The 27,792-nt window shown below is 42.7% G+C and overlaps 1 protein-coding gene across 1 annotated transcript in view; it reads left to right on the top strand.

Annotated features, from left to right (window-relative positions):
- LOC311236022 (RUN domain-containing protein 3A-like) overlaps positions 1-27,792 on the top strand; it is a gene marked incomplete at both ends in the record, with an annotated part of 66,545 nt that overhangs the window by 3,333 nt on the left and 35,420 nt on the right. The window contains 2 exons of the mRNA XM_084323603.1: positions 11,973-12,088; positions 23,577-23,704. Of these exons, the coding sequence (XP_084179729.1) occupies positions 11,973-12,088; positions 23,577-23,704 (244 nt within the window). The remainder of the gene's footprint in view (positions 1-11,972; positions 12,089-23,576; positions 23,705-27,792) is intronic.

A 27,792-nucleotide genomic window follows, 5' to 3' on the forward strand; every position in this document is an offset into this window, starting at 1 on the left:
AATTTGAAATATTATTATAGAATATAGAATACCAGGCCTATAAATTACCTTATTATAGCCAACACGCACATCTATATCTATGGATCGGGCCAAATCTCCTCTTTCAAATGGCAGAGTTCAATTTGGATTTAGTATCTCCAGGTGTGCAGCAAGAACCGTGAATGAAATCTACTGTATGTACAGTTCCATTCATATAATGGATATATCACAGTTGTGTTTGGAACCCAATGTGCAGGCAAGGAGACACGGTAGGCAGAACTGAGCAAAACCCAATATGGGTATATTTAATAGGGTGGCCTAATGTACAAGCATGGGTCGGGGAAATTCTCGTAGTGTCCAGGATATACACGGGGGCATGAATGTCATACGGACGGGGTGAAAAACAGGAACAATTGTCGTCAGCCGGGCGTAGGTCAGAGCAGTACTTTGTGAACCAGGCCAGTGTCTCCAGGTCTTAGCCGGCAGGTCAGTGTCTCCAGGCTTCACCAGGAGAGAGGATAAGAATAGAGATTAGGTCAAGGTCGATGAACAAGAGATCCAGGCAAACAACTTAAGCAACAGAGTAGAGACAAGAACATAGTAACGTGACTAACGTGGTACGAGAGTTTACGATCTGACAGCTTCTTTACGTTTGGGGCGGGTTTATATACCCAGAAGCACCCTGCCTCCAGACCGTAGATCAGCTGTCTCGTGACACACCACCTGTGACTTACTTACTTACTTACGCCTTATATGTTGCTAAACATTCACAGAAGGTAGACACACTAACTGCGCTCCAATCTATGCCAATAACGTTCAGTTTTGTGATAGAGAATCCCGAGAAATAAGAGAAATAAAAAAAATTCATACAGAAGTAATTTGCTTGCAGGAATCTGGAATTCGCTAGGAAATGTAGTTTTTCGAAATTTCAACGCTCATTGAGAGCTCTAGATGCCCTCATATGACTACAAACGGCGACGCGGCGACACTAATTCAAAATGGCGGATATTCGCAAAATCATGAAGTCATTCCATGAACTAAAATCGCACTAATAACTAGGGGTGGAATGGTTAACAAAATCTACGGTTCGGTTCGTATCACGGTTTTGGTGTTACGGTTTTTGGTTCGGTTCGGTATACGTTGTTTTTTATTTAAAAAAATGTAACACTCCAAAAATACCATTACATCAGCATAAGATATATAGCCTAAAAAAATAATCCAACTTTTCAGTTATTCTCAAGGACGTAGTCATGCAAAAACTGAAAGAATGAGGCAGTTTGACATCAGGCACATTATTTTGACAGTGATGGTTAGAGCTAGGAGAGAGATAGGAGACATTGCTGGTTTAAACATGCTTCTCATTTATTTGGTAAAAAAAAAAAAGGTTTACCTTTAATAATGTTTGGCACACAAAGACCAAACAGACTGAAAAATATAGGCAACATTTGTCAAAGTATTAACTTAGTGCAAACAAACAAAATAATTAAACCTTTCTATTTTTGTGGCCACGTTATAGACAAAGCTAGAGCCATATGAAATCCGTTTTATTATTTTCCAAATTCCATAATTCTTTCCCCCAAATTCAGTTTTCTTCCGTTTTAATATTTCAGAATTCTGTATTTAGCTTTTTATGCTAATTTTACCATCAGAAATAGTGTCTAATAAGTGGGAATGAATAAATGTCCACAATTGAATAAGATATAACAGTCCATTTAATGTTTTTAAGTGCTGCAACTTAGAAATACAGTTAAATTTTACACAATATTTTTCAAATAATATTGTGACAAAATAAAAATGCACACAAAATAAAAATACACATTTCAAGTGTAAACAATATACAGCTAGCTATTGACATTATCACAATGACAATGTCAGTAGCCTAGCTATATCTATTATATTGTGATGAAATATAGTAATGCATAATTTAGGCACCTTTAGTTTAGTTTATTTCCGTTTATTTCGTTTATAAAGGACAGTGTGTACTGACAATCATTTGCATTAAACAAATGGATGGGTGCACCAGATTTAGCTAGAAGCTATCATTTCCATCTATAGTCCTATGTACTGTAACGTTAGCTATTTAATCACAATAGTGTCGCACGTGTCTTTGCGGGTCCAGTCCACGGAACGTTGACATAATTAGCAAAACACCTTATCACCGGAGGCATAAAAGTCATTAGGATACTGCTCTGCTCTGAATTTAGGGCTTATTGCGCCCATCAACATAAAGTATGCATATGCTCAACCAGCACTAGACTTTCTTATCAAAAAGGAAAAGTCACTGTGTTATTTAAAATAAATAATTTTAGTAGAAAAAGGGGGGTAACCACTGCGCTCAGACAGGTGCGTAGTCCAACATTAATTAAGTTGCAAAAAAAGGAAGTAGGGACCGCACTCGGGGAATATCGTTGTTTTTATTTTTATGCACAAGTTGTATAACGCACAAAACGCTTTCAGCCATCCGGCCTTCACACTGATGAAGGCCGGATGGCTGAAAGCGTTTTGTGCGTTATACAACTTGTGCATAAAAATTAAAACAACGATATTCCCGAGTGCGATTTAAAATAAATAAATCATGTGTACTAAATTAACTTTTTAATTGCATGAAACATTATGAAGTATTCTCTTATGCCGCTTTTCACTGCATGGTACCTAATCGACTCGACTTGCTTTTGCTTTTTGAGTGTCTTGGTATCTGAAGTGACGTCACACAAGGAAGTAAATAGTCAACAGTAACACTGCGTTGGAAGGAGAAGCCCTGATGATATAATATAAACCAACAGCCAATAAATGTGAAGTTATCTTTGAACCTCTGTTGTCAAGCCTAGTCAATATACCTCCCCCCTTCCCCAAAAAATGGAACTGGTGTCGTGGAGTCACTTCGCTTTGAGCGTTTCCACGGTTAGCTTGTGGCTAACGCTAGTTAGCTCACGGCTAACTTAACGTTAGCCTAGCTTGCGGCTAACGTTATAACCGAACAATACACACATGCTCCGAACCGGGGAGGTCGTACCGAACGGTGTACGGTTAGAATGCGTACCGTTCCACCCCTACTAATAACACTTTAGACTATTGGTAAACAAACGTATTGTTGAAAATATACACTATGGCTGCTGTTGTGACATGGTTAGGGTCTTTACTCTTGGCTACATTTGAAGAAAAAAACGCAACATTATGTCATACAGTCTGGAGAGATTGATTTATGATGTGATGTCATCTGCGGTCCGCCGGCGGACCACTCGTGCTAAAGAGTTTAAAGAAGACGTGGGGACATTAACGTGTGTTGTCGGTCCTTATACATTTGATTTGATCACCAGTATGACCAGTATGACCAGTATGACCAGTATGACCAGTATGACCAGTATGACCAGCATGACCAGCATGACCAGTATCACCACCAGTATGACCAGTATGACCAGTATGACCAGTATGACCAGTATGACCAGTATCACCACCAGTATGACCAGTATGACCAGTATGCCCAGTATGGCCAGGCTCAGACGGGCTGAAGGAGACATTGTTGCCCTCGGAACAATGGAGAGTGAAATCACTTGCTCCTCTGGCTCCGTTCCCAAGCCAGTGCTGTTAGGATAAGCATTGTCTTGCACGCAGCGTTTCCTATAATATATTATGGTTTATTGTGGGGGTGACAGTTGCTCAGGAGGTAGAGCGGTCGTCTGGTAATCACAAGATTCCCAGTTAGATTCCGGCTCCTCCCGGCAGCGTGTCGACGTGTCATTGAGCAAGACACCTATAACCCCTAACTGCTCCTGATGAGCAGGTTGGCACCTTGCATGGTCACCTCCGCCGTCGGTGTGAGTGAATGTGAGGCATGTGCCCACCTCAATACCAAGCAGCCCCCCTCAACACCAAGCAGCCCACCTCAATACCAAGCAGCCCACCTCAATACCAAGCAGCCCACCTCAATACCAAGCAGGCCACCTCAATATCAAGCAGGCCCAAGCAGTGTGTGTGTGTGTGTGTGTGTGTGTGTGTGTGTGTGTGTGTGTGTGTGTGTGTGTGTGTGTGTGTGTGTGTGTGTGTGTGTGTGTGTGTGTGTGTGTGTGTGTGTGTGTGTGTGTGTGTGTGTGTGTGTGTGTGTGTGTGTGTGTGTGTGTGTGTGTGTGTGTGTGTGTGTGTGTGTGTGTGTGTGTGTGTGTGTGTGTGTGTGGAATCTGCTCATCAGGATCAGTTAGGGGTTAAGCGTCAAGGACACTTCGACACACACTGCAGAGAGGAGCCGGAATTGAACCGGGAACCTTCTGATTACCAGACGATTGCTCTATCTCCTGAGCCAGTGTGTGTGTGTGTGTGTGTGTGTGTGTGTGTGTGTGTGTGTGCGCGTGTGTGTGTGTGTGTGTGTGTGTGTGTGTGTGTGTGTGTGTGTGTGTGTGTGTGTTGTGTGTGGGGGGGTATGGTGTGTGTGTGTGTGTGTGTGGGTATGGTGTGTGGGTAATGGGTATGGTGTGTGTGTGTGTGTGTGTGTGTGTGTGTGTGTGTGTGTGTGTGTGTGGGTATGGTGTGTGTGTGTGTGGGGGGGTGCATAGTGATGTATAGATGCCTTATGTAAACAACTGTAGGTTATGTCTAGTGGGTTATGTCTAGTGGGTTATATCTAGTGGGTTATGTAGTGGGTCATGTCTAGTGGGTCATGTCTAGTGGGTTATGTAGTGGGTCATGTCTAGTGGGTCATGTCTAGTGGGTTATGTCTAGTGGGTTATCTCATTGGACAAAGTGGAGTTGGCAGGTCTCCTCTAAAGCAACTGGACTTCCTGAATTATTTAGTCTCTGAGGGAATAATCAGTTTCCTCCTGGGCAGGCGGCCTGGACCCAAAGTTAACTCGCTTTATAGTTGCCATGACGACGCAGGAGAGGAGAATGTAAACAACCCCAGTAGCTACATGTCAGCCGAACCCTGTTGTTGTTGTTGTTGTTGTTGTTGTTGTTGTTGTTGTTGAACCTCTGTAGTCCTACATCATAATAACATCATACTTACTATGATAAAATAAGATAAGATATTATATTATTGATCCCCTTGGGGAAATGTGGATGTCATATCAGCATGGGGGAGGGGAGGTCCAGGTATGGTATATAGTAGAAAGACATAAAGATCTGAATATAAAAATGAGAAAAAATAAACAGTGTAAACATTGTTACAATAAATATAGGCAATAAAACATTTTAATCTCAATACATACTAAGAGTAAAAGTAAACAGTATACACAAGGTGTATTCTACCTCAGGGCCTGTTTATTTAGCCTATCATAGTCCATACATCCAACGCTGTAGCGAATTATACTATATTATGATTAAGTGACCAAATAGTAACTTAAAATGAATGAATCATCATTACATTTATATAGCGCTTTTCTAGACACTCAAAGCGCTCCCCACAATGTAGGGTGGAAATTGCCTCCTTCACCACCACTGGTAGCACCAACCTTGGGCTACGCAGGCTCAATGGCTGCCATACACTGGCACCAGGCACACATCACCCTACACAATGGCTGAACGGCTCAGGAGACAGGGATTGATATCAGCAAATTATGGGGGGAGGGATGATTAGGTGGCCTTGATGTCAGAGACCTGAATTGGGAATTTGGCCAGGAACGTCGGGGGAACCCCCTACTATTTGCGATAGGCGCCCTGGGTTCTTTAACGACCGAATTCAGTCAAGACCTTGGTTTAGCATCTCATCCGAAGGACGGCACTCGCAGCTGTACGGTGTCCCTATCACCGTAACAGGGGCATTATTACTGACTAGTCCAGGGACAGAGTGCCCCCTGCTGGACAACAACACCACTTTCCGACAATGGCCTTGACCGGGGCTTGAACCGGTGATCTTCTGATCATGAGTCCGGAACTCTACTCATGTAGCCACGCTGCCGGACTGAAAGGATTAAAAGGACTTTAATTACATCTTCCAAACATGCTGGGCTGAAATTGGGAAGACCAGACACAACAACAACACCAGCCACAACAACAACATTTCCTCCGCTATATTTTAAACACGTACGTAAAACACGGTGATTCAGCAGCTGACAGTCTGTACCTCTGGCTCATAGTCGTCTCTTGAACAGAAATTCTGATTTCACGACTCTCTAGCAAAAAAGAAACCTTCACATAACTACCCCAATGCTTTACATAACTACCCCAATGCTTTTGCCTAAACCCCCCAAAAGAAACTAAAGAAAACGAACCTTCTTAATTGTCTTTTTACTATTATGTACCACAGTTATTGCTACTATACTTGCTAATCTATCATGCTAATAATATTAGCATGATAGATTATATCATGTCTATACTACTATGCACTCAAGCACTCAAGCTCGACACTATTTCTTCTTCTTCTTCACCAATGCTTCATCATTGGTACATTTTCCTCTATAAAGCATTACTTGGACTGTTACCTTTATATCTCTGTACACACTTTACCATTTCGTCAAACTCTTCCTACAGCTTGCGTTCTCAGGACCTTCTTTCCACCTCAGTCCCACAAGTTCACATTTAGTTTGGGAAGAGGGATTTTATGTAGCTACTCTGCTCCGTTTACCTGGAATGGACTTCAAAAATCTCTTAAACTCCAGGCTTTTATTACTTTGCACAGTTTTAAAACCCTAATTACTGACCTTTTAATGACCGATGTGGGAGTGTGCAAATGCTTCTCTGCTTAATTCCTACTGGTTACTGTACACACTGCATTAATGTTATGTTTGATGCTTAGCCTAACCAGACCTTCTCACTCAAATAATCCCCTGTCTGTAACCCTCCTGCTGCCTTGTTCGCTTTGGATAAAGGCGTCAGCTAAATGGCTAGATGTGAAATGTAAATGTAAAACTGCTGCCTAATCAACAATCAGTGTGATGCTGAGTCTGTGGGCAGACAGACAGGCTCCAGGGCAGACAGACAGACAGACAGACAGACAGACAGACAGACAGACAGACAGACAGACAGACAGACAGACAGACAGACAGACAGGCTCCAGGGCAGACAGACAGACAGACAGGCTCCAAACAGACAGACAGGCTTGTTGACTAATGTTGTTCTGCGTCAGAGTCATAAATTCTGGCCGGCCGGGTCGATGTTGCAGGAGCTTCCTGACAAACGACTTCCTGTCAGTGAGAGGCTGACATCCTGACATCATGAAGGAGCTTCCTGTCAGTGAGAGGCTGACATCCTGACATCATGCAGGAGCTTCCTGTCAGTGAGAGGCTGACATCATGACATCATGCAGGAGCTTCCTGTCAGTGAGAGGCTGACATGACATCATGAAGGAGCTTCCTGTCAGTGAGAGGCTGACATCCTGACATCATGAAGGAGCTTCCTGTCAGTGAGAGGCTGACATCCTGACATCATGCAGGAGCTTCCTGTCAGTGAGAGGCTGACATCCTGACATCATGCAGGAGCTTCCTGTCAGTGAGAGGCTGACATCATGACATCATGCAGGAGCTTCCTGTCAGTGAGAGGCTGACATCCTGACATCATGCAGGAGCTTCCTGTCAGTGAGAGGCTGACATCATGAAGGAGCTTCCTGTCAGTGAGAGGCTGACATCATGACATCATGCAGGAGCTTCCTGTCAGTGAGAGGCTGACATCCTGACATCATGCAGGAGCTTCCTGTCAGTGAGAGGCTGACATCCTGACATCATGCAGGAGCTTCCTGTCAGTGAGAGGCTGACATCCTGACATCATGACATCATGCAGGAGCTTCCTGTCAGTGAGAGGCTGACATTCTGACATCATGCAGGAGCTTCCTGTCAGTGAGAGGCTGACATCATGACATCATGAAGGAGCTTCCTGTCAGTGAGAGGCTGACATCATGACATCATGCAGGAGCTTCCTGTCAGTGAGAGGCTGACATCCTGCAGGAGCTTGCTTTCTACAACATTTAAAGCCAGCGCAGTGGTATATTCATGGTGATTTAACCGTGAGTGTATCATGGATATACTCACGGCTTAGAACGCTCTCGACCAATCACAATGCGTGGTCGGACCTACCTGTTGTATAATTGAATATAATGGAATGTAATATAATCTACAGCAGTGGTGCCCAACCAGTCGACCTCGATCGACCGGTAGATCGCGCGCTGGTTTCAAGTAGACCGTGAGATTATTTAGGGAGGTGGCCAAAAAAAAGAAAAAGAAAAGCTAAATTCCGCGAGCCCAACTCAGATCGAGTTTTCCACCTGGCCGCTGTGTGTATTTGCCATGTCTCGCCCTGCATCAACGGAGGCACAGTATTCCAATACACATCTCATACATCAGCGCAGGCCACGTGACGTCTGGTCTTTTGTGAGTCAGAGGAGCGCAAAGTGCCACGACGTGCATGCGCGAGCGTGCGTGACAGCCCTGCGCAGGTATACCGTCTGGTCTTTTGTGAGTCAATGTGTACTCAGATATTTGTGATCGACACTGTCTCGTAACTAAAGCACTTCCAGGGGGGGGGGGGACTTTCCAGGCCAAGCATATAAAGCTGATGATAAAGTTGATTCATTTAACCTGGACACTCGCAATGGATAGGTCTGTTGTCAGAAGCGGCCCGTCATGTGCGTGTGTTCCAAATGCTGGCAAGAGAAAGGCAGAATTTAGTAGTAGCGATACCAGAACTACTATGAAACGGAGTAAAAGAAGTTATGATCCTAAATACTTGGCATATGGATTTACTTGGACTGGCCAAGAAGATGACCCGAGACCACAGTGCGTTTTGTGTTACGAGATCCTTTCTAGTAACGAGAGCTTTAAACCAAGTAAATTACAGCGGCACTTGGAAACTAAGCATCCTGAATTTAAAACTGTGATTTGAAGCGCATCATCTGTAGCCACATAGAAGGGCTCATTGATCAATTTTGGAATTATTTCCCTGAAAGAAAGAGCACGGACAATTTGAACAACTGGATTCAAGATCCGTTCATTGCGCATGACACAACAGGCCTCCCTCTGTCTGAGCAGGAGGCGTTGATCGATCTTTCGTGTGACGAGCTACTGAAAGTCAAGTTCACTGGACAGGCCCTCGCAAAGTTCTGGATATCAGTCCGGAACGACTACCCAGTGCTGTGTAATGCTGCACTGAGAAAGCTTGTCCTGTTCATACCTCTGTGAAGCGGGATTCTCGGCTCTGACATTAATACAAAATAAATACAGATCTCGCCTCAGAGTAGAAGCGGATCTGCGCCTCTTTCTCAGCACAACGCAGCCACGTATCATGGAACTATGTTCAAATGTACAAGCATACCTGTGAGGGCTGGAAAGGACTGCATGCTGCCCAACGAGGGGGCGTGCCGCTTTTCTGCTTCACGCACCTGAGAGGAGTTTGCAACCAGCTCGGATGAGAGTACAAGTATTGCAGACTCCCTTCCACTCCTGGCCGGGTCATCTTGTTACCACCATCTACTGCCGCGTCTCCGGCGTGAGACGTCGTGCCACCTACATCCTACCACCTACTGCCGCGTCCCCTGTGTGAGATGTCGGTGGCGTTTTCATGCTCCTGTGGAGGTTCCCTGTGTCCTACTGCCGCGTCCCCTGTGTGAGATGTCGGTGGCGTTTTCATGCTCCTGTGGAGGTTCCCTGTGTCCTGCTGCCGCGTCCCCTGTGTGAGATGTCGGCGGCGTTCTCCCGCTCCTGTGGAGATTCCCTGTGCCGTATACTCCCGTGTCTCCTGTGTGAGACGTTGCCTCGCTCCCCACCGTCCCATGGATGTTTTCCCTGGGCGCTCGCTCTCTTTCCTGGGATCCGTGTTCATGAATTGCCCGTTCGGCAGTTGCCCCCTGGTGAGTCCTTACTGACGGCACTCCGAACCGTGACATTATTACGTTGACTGTTTTTGCCTTGGGAGGACTCGTTTTTCTTCACGTAAATTTTTTCCCTTAAAGGAACAGTGCTGCATTTTTTGTTGTTCATGATTCCTGGACTCTAGTGAAATTTACCCTTAAAGGAACAGTGTTGCCTTTTTCTGTTGTTTAATAAATACGCCCTTGGTTTTGGCTAACTCTGAATACCTGTCTGTGTCGTGCAATTGGGGTCGCATTACAAACCATAACAATACCCTTCCCATTAACACATTGGGGACGAAGCACGGATATATCCGGCTTTCGAATCCATGCGTTGTGGACAGAATCACGGAGATATCCGTGGGAAGTTGTTATTGCTTTTATTCCATTTTAATAACCTGTTCAAGGTCGCCGAGAAGCACTGCAGATTTTCAATACTCTATGAATTCGGTAATGTGCAATACCGGCCAGATCCTCTTAGGGGCGCCACTGCAGTGTGCCCTGTGGCTGAAGGGATCAGTTTCTTTTTTTTTCTTTCAACAGAGATTCTAGTAGCAGGATTCTAGATGTGTAGCCTGTAGCTTGGATTACGTTTCGAATCGCAGATTTCACCATGCAATAAGGGGATTTATCATCAGCCAATGGACATATCGATCTACCAGATGGCGATTGATAACGGGGAAATGCTCGGGGGGATTAGCCCCGACCACGGTAAGATCCCCTTCACGTAAATTACAGCCCGATCGGACACCGTTCTGATAGCCATCCAGGCAAACGGCCTATGTGGCTAGTTAGAGGAACACGGTTATTGGTAATCAATAATAATAAACGACGTCCCCCGCCCGTCCCCCTTTCATGCATACATGCTTTGGGACAGTCCCGATCATATGCAGTTTGAGTTATTTCTCTAGCATCTGTAAAACGGAAATGCCATTGGATATAACGTTAGCAGCTATTAGCTCTATAACTAGCCTTCCAGAAAATATACTAGCCCAAATCCGCTATAAAGCTTATATTCTTTTTTTCTTTGAGCCATTTTGAAGGGACGGTTTATGAACTCAATTGACAATGAGAATGGACAGATAGCAATACTATAAAGTATAGATTTAGCTCTACAAAAAGCCACACGTTTGTTTACATTCCCCGGTCCTCTTGCCATTAATTAGACTAAGCCCAATGGTCCCGAATGTGTTAAGTCTAGTTTTTGTTTATTCTTGAAAAGCGCATGTGAACGCATAAAAAATTGCTAAATATGCCTTGATCGTTTTATGTGTATACAGAAACAATTCCGTTTGATAATATTCATTAATTTCATTAATAACATTCTTTTCATTCTTGTAATTCCTACACTACACCGTTACAATGATATATAAAATATCATATTATATTATATACCCATTCAATATGCACATGACAGAAAATATTATATGCCATATAATATTTTCTGTCATGTGCATATTGAATGGGTATTATTAATCTACTATTACTACTAATACTAGCCGAGAGTAGGTCAAATTTGGGCTGGTAGCTCTCGGCTAGGTGGCAAATTAAAAAGTAGATCTTGGTTCAAAAAAATTTGGGCACCCCTGATCTACAGGTTGACAGGGCTGTGTTAGGCTGTGGGATCAGCCCATTGAATGTGAACGTGTGAACGTTTTAATTAAACTTTTCTTTTTATAAAAAGCAACAACAAACCAAAATAGTTAAAACAAATAAACAATATTAACATTAATATTAACATGCCTGAAAAGCAGTAGGAAGTAACCTATTTAATTAACCCCTTCTCTACTACTAGTGATTCATAATCATCAATTGACTTCCATATTTATATCCTATTATGTCCTAATATTTACACATATACATTGACTATACTTTTCCATTTATGAAAAAAATTATTTTCTCTCTCTCCCCCCTCTCTCTCTCCCCCCCTCTCTCTCCCTCCCTCCCCCCTCTCTCCCTCCCTCCCTCTCTCTCTCCCTCCCCCCCTCTCTCTCCCTCCCCCCTCTCTCCCTCCCCCCTCTCTCTCTCCCTCCCCTTTCTCTCTCCATCCCCCCCTCTCTCTCCCTCCCTCCCCCCCTCTCCCCCCCTCTCTCTCTCCCTCCCTCCCTCTCTCTCCCCCCCTCTCCCTCCCCCCTCCCCCTCTCTCTCTCCCTCCCCTCTCCCCCCCCTCTCTCTCCCTCCCTCCCTCTCGCTCTCCGTTCCCCCCTCTCCCTCCCTCCCCCCATAGGTTTTCAGTAAAGACGTTGTTGGAGAAATACACAGCAGAGCCCATCGATGACTCTTCGGAAGAGTTCATCAACTTCGCCGCCGTCCTGGAACACATCCTCAGCCACCGCTTCAAAGGTAACACATCCTCAGCCACCGCTTCAAAGGTAACACATCCTCAGCCACCGCTTCAAAGGTAACACATCCTCGGCCACCGCTTAACCCTTTCACTACCACACTACAGAAGGTTAACCCTTTACTATCACACTACAGACGGTTAACCGTCTGTAGTGTGATAGTAAAGGGTTAACCTTCTGTACTGTGGTAGTGAAAGGGTTAACCCTTTGTCGTGTGGCAGTGAAAGGGTTAACCTTCCGTATTGTCGCAGTGAAAGGGTTAAACCATCTGGTAGTGCGGCAGTGAAATGGTTAAAAGGTAACACATCCTCAGCCACCGCTTCAAAGGTAACAGAGCCTGAAGAGACTTCATATGGGATTATTTTAAACATGTCTGATTGGCCATGCTGGGAACAGTGGAGCAAGTCTCAAGTCTCTGGTCTCAAGTATCAGGTCTTCAAACACTCATTGGGAAAGAGATCTTGAGTCAGAGGGAAATTATGGTAAAACAGCAATATGTGACAACTTCAGTTGACCCTCGCTGGTTCCCGGTGGTACATGTACCACTACTCTTTGCTAGCTTCATATCACAGCTGTATATGTACCACTACTCTTTGCTAGCTTCATATCACAGCTGTATATGTACCACTAGGCTTTGCTAGCTTCATATCATGTACCACTACGATTTGCTCGCTTCATATCACAGCTGTATATGTACCACTACTCTTTGCTAGCTTCATATCACAGCTGTATATGTACTGTACCACTACTCTTTGCTAGCTTCATATCACAGCTGTATATGTACTGTACCACTACTCTTTTCTAGCTTCATATCACAGCTGTATATGTACCACTACTCTTTGCTAGCTTCATATCACAGCTGTATATGTACCACTACTCTTTGCTAGCTTCATATCACAGCTGTATATGTACCACTACTCTTTGCTAGCTTCATATCACAGCTGTATATGTACCACTATGCTTTGCTAGCTTCATATCACAGCTGTATATGTACCACTACGCTTTTCTAGCTTCATATCACAGCTGTATATGTACCACTACTCTTTGCTAGCTTCATATCACAGCTGTATATGTACCACTACTCTTTGCTAGCTTCATATCACAGCTGTATATGTACCACTACTCTTTTCTAGCTTCATATCACAGCTGTGTATGTACCACTACTCTTTGCTAGCTTCATATCACAGCTGTATATGTACCACTACTCTTTGCTAGCTTCATATCACAGCTGTATATGTACCACTATGCTTTGCTAGCTTCATATCACAGCTGTATATGTACCGCTACGCTTTTCTAGCTTCATATCACAGCTGTATATGTACCACTACTCTTTACTAGCTTCATATCACAGCTGTATATGTACCACTACTCTTTTCTAGCTTCATATCACAGCTGTATATGTACCGCTACGCTTTTCTAGCTTCATATCACAGCTGTATATGTACCGCTACGCTTTTCTAGCTTCATATCACAGCTGTATATGTACCACTACTCTTTGCTAGCTTCATATCACAGCTGTATATGTACCACTACTCTTTGCTAGCTTCATATCACAGCTGTATATGTACTGTACCACTACTCTTTGCTAGCTTTATATCACAGCTGTATGTACTGTACCACTACGCTTTTCTAGCTTCATATCACAGCTGTAAATGTACCACTATGCTTTGCTAGCTTCATATCATGTACCACTACTCTTTGTTAGCTTCATATCACAGCTGTATATGTACCACTACTCTTTGCTAGCTTCATATCACAGCTGTATATGTACCACTACTCTTTGCTAGCTTCATATCACAGCTGTATATGTACCACTACTCTTTGCTAGCTTTATATCACAGCTGTAAATGTACCACTACTCTTTGCTAGCTTCATATCACAGCTGTATATGTACCACTATGCTTTGCTAGCTTCATATCACAGCTGTAAATGTACCACTACGCTTTGCTAGCTTCATATCACAGCTGTAAATGTACCCCTAGGCTTTGCTAGCTTCATATCATGTACCACTACGCTTCGCTAGCTTCATATCACAGCTGGGCAAATTAACATAATAATAATAATAATAATAATAACACTTTGGGTGCCGGCCAAAAATCCGGAAAATGACTGTGGGTTGCCAGGATTCCTGGACGATTCTAGCATATCTCATGATCTTAGCGGAGCTATTTCTATATTTTATATTATAACTATGGGGAAATGGTTGGGCTCATTTGAAGACGACAAGTTGATGTACACAATGCAAAAAACCGTTTGTTTCTGCATGTCTTCGTTCGTTCACAATTACAAGTTAAAAAACGTCAACAAAAGATAAAAGTGGAGGTAAATTATTTAGAACAGAAGTTACAGGCACTTTTATGAAAGGTGTGCCGGCGGGGTGATAATAGGTACTGAACGTGTTATAAAGCAATTTAGACTGGGATGGATGGATGGATGGTTTGATTGATTGATTGTTTGACAGATTGTTTTATTGGTTTGATTGATAGAATGTTTTATTGTTTTGTTGATAGTTTGATTCATAGATTGATTTGTTTGATTGATTGATTACTTTGTTGGTCATTTGATTGATAGAATGTTTGATTGTTTTGTTGATAGTTTGATTCATAGATTGATTTGTTTGATTGATTGATTACTTTGTTGGTCATTTGATTGATAGAATGTTTGATTGTTTTGTTGATAGTTTGATTCATAGATTGATTTGTTTGATTGATTGATTACTTTGTTGGTCATTTGATTGATAGAATGTTTGATTGTTTTGTTGATAGTTTGCTTGATAGAATGTTTGATTGTTTTGTTGATAGTTTGATTCATAGATTGATTTGTTTGATTGATTGATTACTTTGTTGGTAATTTGCTTGATAGAATGTTTGATTGTTTTGTTGATAGTTTGATTCATAGATTGATTGGTTTGATTGATTGATTACTTTGTTGGTCATTTGATTGATAGAATGTTTGATTGTTTTGTTGATAGTTTGATTCATAGATTGATTTGTTTGATTGATTGATTACTTTGTTGGTCATTTGATTGATAGAATGTTTGATTGTTTTGTTGATAGTTTGCTTGATAGAATGTTTGATTGTTTTGTTGATAGTTTGATTCATAGATTGATTGGTTTGATTGATTGATTACTTTGTTGGTCATTTGATTGATAGAATGTTTGATTGTTTTGTTGATAGTTTGATTCATAGATTGATTGGTTTGATTGATTGATTACTTTGTTGGTCATTTGATTGATAGAATGTTTGATTGTTTTGTTGATAGTTTGATTCATAGATTGATTTGTTTGATTGATTGATTACTTTGTTGGTCATTTGATTGATAGAATGTTTGATTGTTTTGTTGGTAATTTGCTTGATAGAATGTTTGATTGTTTTGTTGATAGTTTGATTCATAGATTGATTTGTTTGATTGATTGATTACTTTGTTGGTAATTTGCTTGATAGAATGTTTGATTGTTTTGTTGATAGTTTGATTCATAGATTGATTGGTTTGATTGATTGATTACTTTGTTGGTCATTTGATTGATAGAATGTTTGATTGTTTTGTTGATAGTTTGATTCATAGATTGATTTGTTTGATTGATTACTTTGTTGGTCATTTGCTTGATAGAATGTTTGATTGTTTTGTTGATAGTTTGATTCATAGATTGATTTGTTTGATTGATTGATTACTTTGTTGGTCATTTGATTGATATGCCTGGCGCTAATGAACAAGTAAGTTTTATAACTACTGGTGTAGGTCCAGACAACATTATTATAAAATACAGAATACTTTACAATGCAAAAAACTTGGAACTTTGATTGTAAAATATGTTCAATAAACTGGGTGACAAGTCATCAGTACCAACCATTGTTGCTGTGCATTATATGCTGGTAACATTCACAGTATAGGATTATGGTAATTTACCAAGACAATACCTTATAAAAAGTGAACACTGGAGGATAATCAACCATTGTTTCAGTGCATTTAGGAGTTTGTTGGTAACATTCACAGTATAGGATTATGGTAATTTACCAATACAATACCTTATAAAAAGTGAACACTGGAGGATAATCAACCATTGTTTCAGTGCATTTAGGAGTTTGTTGGTAACATTCACAGTATAGGATTATGGTAATTTACCAAGACAATACCTTATAAAAAGTGAACACTGTGATGATAACCAACCATTGTTTCAGTGCATTTAGGAGTTTGTTGGTAACATTCACAGTATAGGATTATGGTAATTTACCAAGACAATACCTTATAAAAAGTGAACACTGGAGGATAATCAACCATTGTTTCAGTGCATTTAGGAGTTTGTTGGTAACATTCACAGTATAGGATTATGGTAATTTACCAAGACAATACCTTATAAAAAGTGAACACTGGAGGATAATCAACCATTGTTTCAGTGCATTTAGGAGTTTGTTGGTAACATTCACAGTATAGGATTATGGTAATTTACCAATACAATACCTTATAAAAAGTGAACACTGGAGGATAATCAACCATTGTTTCAGTGCATTTAGGAGTTTGTTGGTAACATTCACAGTATAGGATTATGGTAATTTACCAAGACAATACCTTATAAAAAGTGAACACTGGCTGATGATAACCAACCATTGTGTCAGTGCATTTAGGAGTTTGTTGGTAACATTCACAGTATAGGATTATGGTAATTTACCAAGACAATACCTTATAAAAAGTGAACACTGGAGGATAATCAACCATTGTTTCAGTGCATTTAGGAGTTTGTTGGTAACATTCACAGTATAGGATTATGGTAATTTACCAAGACAATACCTTATAAAAAGTGAACACTGGAGGATAATCAACCATTGTTTCAGTGCATTTAGGAGTTTGTTGGTAACATTCACAGTATAGGATTATGGTAATTTACCAAGACAATACCTTATAAAAAGTGAACACTGGAGGATAATCAACCATTGTTTCAGTGCATTTAGGAGTTTGTTGGTAACATTCACAGTATAGGATTATGGTAATTTACCAAGACAATACCTTATAAAAAGTGAACACTGTGATGATAACCAACCATTGTTTCAGTGCATTTAGGAGTTTGTTGGTAACATTCACAGTATAGGATTATGGTAATTTACCAAGACAATACCTTATAAAAAGTGAACACTGTGATGATAACCAACCATTGTTTCAGTGCATTTAGGAGTTTGTTGGTAACATTCACAGTATAGGATTATGGTAATTTACCAAGACAATACCTTATAAAAAGTGAACACTGGCTGATGATAACCAACCATTGTGTCAGTGCATTTAGGAGTTTGTTGGTAACATTCACAGTATAGGATTATGGTAATTTACAAAGACAATACCTTATAAAAAGTGAACACTGGAGGATAACCAACCATTGTTTCAGTGCATTTAGAAGTTTGCTGGTAACATTCACGTCACATGAACTACAGGGCATATCTTACTTGGTCTCTCGCATCGATGACTGCATTGTCCATTGATAAATGGATGAAGCGCCAGATGATCTGTGGACCAAAAAATATCCAATACATGCTTCCAAAGTATATAAATAATAGGCCAATGGACTGCATTAGAAAAGTGTGGTATGTTACCTACAGTATATACTTTTTTAAACTGGGTGACTGTCAGCAACCATTGGTTCTGTGCAAACGGTAAAAATGAGGGGGGAAAAAGATAAATAAAAAAAAACGATATACACACACAATGCAAATTATGAATGGAGTCGATACAGCTAGATCGCTAACATAACGTCTCATCTGCAAGTGGTCCAAACATGCCTATGCAATATCGACAACCGTGGCCCAAATACATGTGTTCAACGCATTTGTCTTGTACAGAAAACAGTGCAACTACCCATACACTATACTATACTATACTATACTACAATATACTATACTATACTATACTACACTATACTATACTACACTCAGCTAGCTATACTATGTACCGGTACACATGGTTCTGTCTGTATCACACAATGATGGATTATTTAGAAGTAATCTGTACTTCTGTGTGCCGGATTATTTAGAAGTAGTCTGTACTTCTGTATGACAACTAATAAAGAAACTATTTAGAGAAATCCCTCTTTGTGTGGTACAGAGCGAAGCATTTGTCACGATGCACCTCTTTGTGTGGTACAGAGCGAAGCATTTGTCACGATGCAGGGGGACTTTGCACGATGTGCAAAAATATCTGGTCTCACTCCTGATGCCACGCCTACTGCAGACACGACATTTCCTACACGGTAGCTTTCTCTTCGGGGTGGCTTTGTATGCAACCATTACATGCTTCACAAAGCCACCCACTAATCTGCTCTGCGGGTCCCCCAGTGGGGCCCTAGGGTCGACACGCCCCACCTGCTCAGCCCCTGCCTCCTCCTCATCCCCACCCCCTGCCTCCTCCCCTGCCTCCTCCCCTGCCTCCGCCTCCGCCTCCATCTCCGCTGTCACCCCAGGAATCTTCTTCTCCTTACCGTCTGTGTAGGTCCGCGCCACAGCCCTGGTGAACCGGAAGAGGTTGGAGTAATGCCCTTGTGGGTGCTTTTTTTTGTACAAGACAAACGCGTTGAAGATACATATTTGGATCAGATACATCACAAACTTTTTGGTCCACTTTCCAGTCTTACGTGTAACCGGATAGTACGATATATTCTGATCCAGCTGATCGACGCCGTTCATGAATTTATTGTACTCCAGGATTGATGATGGCTTGAGCATCTCCACCCTCAGCGCTTTGCCCTTCTTCTGCTTCTTCCACACCATCGCCTTTTCCATAGTGTCCTCGTGGAAGCTGCTGATGGTCTTCACGATTCTCTTATCGCGCCATGCCACGATCAGGACCTCCTTGTTGTTGACCGCAATGCGCTCCCCCACACCGATGTCACGTTTGGTAATGTTCTTGATGATGGCTGGCTCGCCCCGGTGCTTCCTGAGGGTACCACAGACGTCGGTCCTCAACTGTCGGAGCCTGGCGGACATACGTACCGAGTTGTAGAAGTTGTCCATGTAGAGCGTATAGCCGGCCCCAGACAGACGTCCAAGCAGACCGACGACCGTGTCCCCCAGGAGCGAGCCTTCCCGACAATATGGCTTAAATGAAAAGCAATATCCTGTGCGTGATTCGCACAGGAAGTAGGACTTGATGCCATAGCGGGTGGGCTTGTTGGGGTTGTAGACCCGGAAGGTCAGGCGGCCTCGCCATGCCATCACCCCCTCGTCAATGGCGAGCTCGCGTTCAGGCTGGTACAGCTCCTTGCACCTCGTGTTTACATGGTCGACTACAGGGCGTACTTTGCACAATTTGTCTCTAACCTCCAGGGAAGTATTGTCCGCAAAGTGGAGGAATCGCCAGATCAATTGGAACCTGTTGCGTGGCATGGTATCAGAGTAGTACGGTGTGTACATCATGTCGTCAGTGGTCCACATCTGGTCCACGCGAGGCTTCCGCAGGACACTGCTAAGGAAATGGAGTCCGAGGAACTTCTTCAGCTCCTTCAATGTGAGGGGCTTCCAAAGCAGTGCCCTGCTACTGGTTAGCGTGGGGTCCAGCCGGGCAATGGACTGCTCAGCGTAGAGGTTGGACTGGGCAACAATAGAGTTCAGAAAAGCATCTGTCAGGAACAGATCCATCCATTTCGCAGGCCGGTAAGATCTGAGTGCCTTGGCGTCCTGGAGCAACCCCGGTTGGGCTGTGAAGGGGATCCTTTGAGGCACCCAGCCCTCACGAGACCAGGCATTCTCCTCTTCCTGACGGATCGCAGCCCTGCTCTTCGCTCCTCCACGACCTGTCAATTATACAAATATACTATAACACCCCTACTGTAGACATTCATATGCCACGTAGTTACAAACTGTGTGAGTGAATGAGTGAGTGTGTGTGGGGTTCAGATGTCAGAGCTGGACGTGGTGTGGGGGTCAGAGGTCAGAGCTGGAAGTGGTGTGCAGAGTGAGGCCAACTTACCGCTCTTAGATGTGCGTTTCCGCCCTGCAACAGGTTCCGGCATGTCCAGACTAGCATCCAGTTCTAGAATCACATGATGTAATACATTACACTAGGGCAACGCATTGTCATTGTATTTACCACCATCACCACCAGACCAGGCCCTGCAGCAGCCAGTCACCACCAGGCCCAGGCCCTGCAGCAGCCAGTCACCACCAGGCCCAGGCCCTGCAGCAGCCAGTCACCACCAGGCCCAGGCTCTAGCAGCAGCCAGTCACCACCAGGCCCAGGCTCTAGCAGCAGCCAGCTACCACCAGGCCCAGGCTCTAGCAGCAGCCAGTCACCACCATGTACAATTACCTGCAGGAGTAGAATGTGATCCTATGTCGTTGCCAGTCTCAGCGTCACTATCTGCAGGGTCTGCGCCAGAATCTGAATTGGATTAAATTCATTCAGTAAGTAAGTCTCACAAAACACAATAGTAATACATTTACACATACATAAATGTAGTTAGTACATACCCAAGCATGTTGGTGTATTGGCCCCGGATTCGGTTTCGGAGTGTTCTGCTGTGTGAACACAAAATAAATCAGCGGCCATCAAAGCATGTACATGTGTGTGTGTTGTAATCAATGGAATTTTACATATGCTACACAACCATGCATTTAAATATAGGCCTCGCCATGTGTCCATGCCATTGTGTATGTGTGTGCTGTAATCAATGGAATTTGCATATAGAGGCCTCACCATGTACTGCGAAGTTCAAAGGTGTTGGAGAGGATGCATGTCTTTTGATCTTGTGTGTGTGTGTGTGTACACACACTGCACACACACACACACACACATACACACACACATCAAATGGCATGGGGTGAGGCATCTACACACACACACACACACACATCCATGTAACTAAATGTAGTGGCCTGTACATGCCTACTATATCCTATATCATTCAACTATCGATTTGAACATGCACAAAACAATATTCACATTGCAACATACCAATTACCACGTCGACCACCACCACCACGTCGTATCATGCCCAGCATGCAACTATTATCACTTACATGATAGCTACACACTTCAAAGAGCCACTTCAAAGGGCGTGCACATGCACACACACACACACACACGCACACAAGACAACCTAACTGTAGCACATGGTAGCGTGGCCTGTACTGCATGCCTACTATATCCTATATCATTCAACTATCGATTTGAACATGCACAAAACAATATTCACATTGCAACATACCAATTACCACGTCGACCACCACCACCACGTCGTATCATGCCCAGCATGCAACTATTATCACTTACATGATAGCTACACACTTCAAAGAGCCACTTCAAAGGGCGTGCACATGCACACACACACACACACGCACACAAGACAACCTAACTGTAGCACATGGTCGCGTGGCCTGTACTCTACATCCCTACTATATCCTATATCATTCAACTATCGATTTGAACATGCACAAAACAATATTCACATTGCATTAGTAAACATGACGTACCGTTGCCCCGTCGACCACCACCGTGTCCGACTCCCACGTCTGAATCGTGCGATGAATCAGACTCATACCTCCGACCCAAGCCGAGATCATCGTCAGATGATTCCGGAGCTAGAATATAATAAATGCATATCAGCGTTAGGTTTGGCAAACTAACGTTACATAGTCACAGAATAAGCGGTAGGTAAATCATCAAATACACGTTTCACACACACACAATCACATGCATATCGCCGGCGTTGGTTTGTCGAACTAACGTTACATAGTCACAGTATGTAAATCATCAAATACACGTTTCACACACACACACAATCACATGCATATCGCCGTTGGTTTGTCGAACTAACGTTACATAGTCACAGTATGTAAATCATCAAATACACGTTTCACACACACACATATATATATATATATATATAAGACCGTGTAATTACCTGGTGGTTCCCAATCGGCGCTCCCATCAGATTCGTGGGCGGTCGAATCGCTGTCCCCTGACTCGCATGAAGAAGCTATGACCACAGCGGCAGCCTTCCTCTTCCTCGAACTGCGTCGGGTAGAGCCGCTCCCGGTCCCGGGGAGAGACGCGTTACTGGGCCCAGCAACGGTCTCACGGCTCTCTCCGATCGGAGCTACCAAAGACGTTGGTGCTGTTGGTGCTGCTGCTGCTTGAACAACCGCGGGTCCAAACGCCAGCTTCGTCTGAACAAAGCGACCCGCCGCCGGATTGTCCCCTCGCTTTCCTACACTACGTCTCTTCATACTGATCTAAATGAAACTACTAACTGATCAAACTACTATTACTACTACTGAAATATACTACCTAGACTACACACTAATCCCTCGAATAGTACTACTACTTAGCACGACTAAGTACTTTCTAAAGCACAGCTGAAACCTTACAATTAGTCTGATACTACCACTATACTGTATAACACTATAAATATAGACTATAGGCTGATCTCAATTCAAATCTCTCTCTCAATCTCTCTCTCTCTCTCTCTATCGCTCTATCTATCTCTCTCTCTCTCTCTCCTCCAAAACCTCGTAGATTCTGGGATCGCGCTAACGTTTTATACCTGTGGTTACATTGGCCAGGTATGCTGGCCAATCAAATGCCAGATTCATTGTGGGGTACAATATTCCCCCTATTGTGATAGTGTTAGAAAATAGGGGGACACTGCCACCTAGTGAAATTTGAGAGGAAATGCAGTTTCCGGTTAAAATTTTCTTCCAAAAGCTCGGCGGTGAAGTTCAGACGGGGAAAATCGAAAAAAGATGTAAACAGATCAAAGACGCTGTACAGCGTCCTCGGCACCTTGAGCATGGCCGGGAAAGACGCTGTAAAGCGTTTCCCGGCACCCAAAGTGATAATAATAATAATAATAATAATAATAATAATAATAATAATAATAATAATAATAATAATAATACTAATACTAATACTAATACTAATACTAATAATAATAATAATAATAATAATAATAATAATAATAATAATAATAATAGACTTTATTTGTATAGCACCTTTCATACAGAAACTGCAGCTCAAAGTGCTTCACAACAGAAAAAGACAGGCATAAAATGAGCACATAAAGTGCAGACATAAAATCACAGTTTTTCACATTAGGATCTAACATCCCAACAGGCCACCTTGTTTATGGTTTGATTCAGTTTTAAATAGGCAATAATAAAAAGTGTAGGATAAAATAGACAGAGTGTATAGTGCAATAGTGCAGTGCAATAAAATTGTAGAATAGAATAGATTAAAAAATATAATATTTTACAGTACAATAAAATAGTTCTGGATTACTGTTCAACAGTAATGCCATGTTTCTCTGTCTCTCTGTCTCCCTGTATCTCTATCTCTCTCTCTCTCTCTCTCTCTCTCTCTCTCTCTCTCTCTCTCTCTCTCTCTCTCTCTCTCTCCCCTCTCTCTCTGTGTGTGTCTCTCTCTCTCTCTCTCTCTCTCTCTCTCTCTCTCTCTCTCTCTCTCTCTCTCTCTCTCTCTCTCTCTCTCTCTCTCTCTCTCTCTCTCTCTCCAGGCTCTGGGAGTTGGTTTGATGGACAGCGTAGTTACTGGGACTTCATTCGTCTGGCATGTGCCAAGGTTCCTAACAGCTGCATCAGCAGCATCGAGAGCATGGAGAACATCAGCACCTCGCAGGCCAAGGTAGGTCTTCATGAGTGTAGAAGCAGAAACCGACTTGGTGGATTTGTATTGTTTAAATTTGAATTTATATGGTAATGGTGTATTTGTGTTTGAACACTAGGGGGCACACCACCTCCATTATACCACCTCCATTATAAAAGACCTTGCTAATCAGTGTAATTTGTGCACCTGCTAAAGGTGTTAACACTGTTGGAACTGCTTACCTAACAAAAAATGTACAACTGTTCTGTTAACCATAATTTATTCATTACTATTCTTTTGGGCAATAAACCCTGCAAACTATACATCAGTCGCAGCTTGGACATTCAACCTTTATTCAACCTTTTCTTCCCAACTAACGGTATCTTTTTCTCCGTTCCAATACGTGCAGGGTGCGTGCTACATGTATACAGCGTGCGATACAAGGAACATATACGGGCGAACAATAAAACACTATCAGGTCAACAGTAAATATATATTTATATATATATATATATATGGTATAGAAAATAATAAACGTGGGCGGCTAGGTGGTGCAGTGGGCAAGGCACTCACCACCAATGATGGAGATGCTGGGTTCGAGCCCAGCTCTCCACATTGTTTTCAGTTTGGCTGGTCATCCGTACTAATACAATTGGCAGTATTAGGGGGAGGGAAAACTGAGGGGTGGGGATCGGACATTGTGGACAGCGACTCCTACAGGTCGGTTGGTGCGCCTGCGCAGTAGAATCAAGAAGCGATGGGGGCGGCGTCCCTCCAAAGCGCAGACCCCTGACGCTGAAAGATCGCGCCGCGCAGGTGAAAAGATGCAACGGCTGCTACCTCAAGTATCGGAGGGGACTTGTGCTATGTATGGCTTCGTCCACATTGCAGCCGGCTTGTGGGAGGCAAGAAACAGCGTTCGAGACAGGGGAGGGTTGAATTGGACGATACGAAATTGGGATGGGAGAAAAATAGAAAATGGGAGAAAAAGTGGATAAAAAAAAAGAAAATAATAAACGTGGGCTTTAGGTGATAGCCTATAATCTACCTTTTTGTTGAACTAATTCTAATTATTAATCTGGACCTTCAGAACAGCTTGCATCGTTCGTATAGACTGCTGTTCCGAAAGATGTAGCTGTCGTGCACTGACACAGGGAACTTGGCAACCACATTAGTAATTAAATTACTGGCGTTACACACCATCTGGATATTGATGGAATAGGTATGTTTCCTATTTAGAAAAACTTGCTCATTTTCGGGTGGTATCGCGCCCACGACATTTGGGAAGCCGACAGTGTTAAGAAAAGACAGTTTCGTCACTTATAATTCTATTGTACTATATTCTATTGTGCTATTTCTAATTTAGTTTATATCCCATTTAAGTGTCGCTTATATAGAAAAGAAAAAAATAACAAACAGACACAATTAACTTTCAAACTGGGCGCTCCAGTAGCACACCATGTACCGCGCTGCGTCGCGGATTGGCCGACCCGAGTTCGATTCCCGGACCCGCCGTTATTTGCCGAATGTCTTCCCCTGCTCTCTCTCCCGTTTCACCCTCACTGTCTCTGTCGGTCATGTCTGACCAGGAAAAGCGATAAACGCTAAAAAAAGATCTTAAAAAAAAAATCAAACTGAAGTGGGAAACCAACTCGGAATAAATAAATAGAGTTTATTCTGGAGCATAACGCCACAACATTGCCTGCTCAATATCATCCTTGATTTCATCCAGAGTGATATTCTCCTTCAAAATATTATTTCGCGGTCACGAAATATATTTCGCGGCCATCATGCTGCCATGATGATCATCACCTGTGAAGAGGCTCATTTACATAGAAAGGGGAGATGCCAATTGCACCGGACACAATGCTGAAGCAACGCATGGGCCACCTTCATTTCAGCCGCTGCGTGTCCTTTGAGAGCGATATGCGTCGAAAAAAGCAGCGCAAACCCTTTGTGGATTCCGGCCCAAGTCTTCTATTAGCTTCACCTAAAACACCAAGGGCTAGATCCATAAAGAATGGATTGCACGGTGCTAGTTGCACCCTTACTTACAATTCATTATGAATTGAAATTGGGGGACCCTGATGTAAACAAGACGAACGTCTTTCTCTGGTCTGCATCCCCTTAACAATTGTGTGTATTGAGCCGTACTGTATTGTACCCATTCTGCAATCTGTTAATAAAATCTTCATTCAATCAATTACTGTGCAGATTGATTGCACAGTTAATCGTTTGGTAGTGCGGCGGTGAAAGGGTTAAAGTCAGGTAGAATAAATAAAAAACGCATATAAAATCATACAGCATATAAAATCATAGACAATCATAAGACAACAAGACGAGGCAAAGAGCAAGGATAACAAATCGATGGGGGTAAAAAACTGTTTCGGTTCATGCAAGCCAATGCCATGAACAGCAATTGGATTGTTTATCTTGTGATTTTGATTATGTGAACAGATATGGTGATATATATATTGTATCGATATTGGAAGAAATTTCAAATGATTACCGTGATATCAACCTCTGTCATATTGTCCAGTGTTTACAGTCTTCTCCAGAGTCAGACAAGAAGATGGATACCAATTTTCCCTCTGTGTGTTCAGTAGAAAGCTATCTGGCTGCAAGCTAGCCTAGCTTAGCACAAATGAATGGAAGCAGATACGGATCAGTTAGCCTAGCTGTTGGCCATAAACACCTCCCGGGGTTTTAAGCTAGGCTAGTGGTCCGTATCTGCTTCCATTAATTTGTGCTACTAACGAGTTGGTCGCAGTCAACCAGCACCTGCTAACTCAGCTCATCACCATGGTTACTGTCATAGTGTCCTACATCACCATGGTTACTGTCATAGTGTCCTACATTACCATGTAGTGTCATAGTGCCTTGGGAGTTGTTCCACTATTCACCATCTATGGAACAGACTCAGAGTCTATTTTAGGGTGATTCTCCCTTTAGAGTTGCATTCTTCTTTAATCAACATTAAGGTCCCCTCAGTTTGCTCTGAACAGGGTGAATCAGCATTTTGCTATGATGCCCCTCTAGCTCATGGAATGAACTCCAACAGTCTTTAAAGCTTGAGATTCTCCCCTCTGTTGCAGAGTTTAAAACCTTCATCTCCAACCTTTGTCAATCAACTTATACATGTTTTAATAGATTTATTATCCTTGCTCTTTGCCTCGTCTGTTGCTGTGTGATTTTATATGTGATTTTAACTTATTCAACCTGACTGTAAAGGAGGGAGACCTCAGTTTCTTTTCCAGTTTAAATAAAGGTTGACGTCAAAAAGGAAGACTTGGTGTTTCAGGTGTAGATAATAGAAGACTTGCGGCTAGATCCACAAAGAATGGATTGCACGGAGCAAGTTGCACCCTTACTTACAATTCATTATGAATAGAAAATGGGGGACCCTGATGTAAACAAGACGAAAGTCTTTCTCTGGTCTGCATAATGAATTGTAAGTAAGGGTGCAACTTGCTCCGTGCAATCCATTCTTTGTGGATCTAGCCGTTGGTGTTTCAGATGAAGCTAATAAAAGACATAGGGCGGGATCCACAAAGGGTTTGCACGGCTTTTTCCGACGCAAAGCCGGTGCATATCGCTCTCAGTTTGGTATCCACAGAGGACACACAACGGGTGAAATGAGGTGGCAACTGCGTTCCATCAGCATTGCATCCGGTGCAATTGGCGCATATTTAAATGAGGTAATATGGGCGGAACATGTCCCCTTTCTATGCAAATGAGCCTCGTCCAGAAATGCTTCCAATCCACAAAGCCCGGGGGCCAATTGCACCGAGCAGTTATTGCTACGCACCTACCGTCTTCACAGACATGGTGCTAAATAAGCGCAAAGCCCTAAACGCTAGGGCCGTGTTCACATCTGAAAGTCCACGGATAGTCCGGACTTTCTGGTGGACCAAATGTGAGAATGAAACATTGTTTGATTTTGGTTTGCGTTCACACTGCCCTTTTTTGAGCGAACCTAATTTGTAAACAAAGGACATGCAGTCGTTCATTATTTTTTTTTTATTTATTTTTTATCTTTTCCCCCCTCCTTTTTCCTCCGATTTTCTCCCACCCCAATCTTAGTCGTTGCGCGCACTTACCCCCCACAGTCGGTCTGGGAGAGTGGA

The sequence above is a fragment of the Notolepis coatsorum genome (assembly GCF_963971535.1).
Source record: "Notolepis coatsorum genome assembly, chromosome: 10".
In the NCBI taxonomy this organism is placed as follows: domain Eukaryota; kingdom Metazoa; phylum Chordata; class Actinopteri; order Aulopiformes; family Paralepididae; genus Notolepis; species Notolepis coatsorum.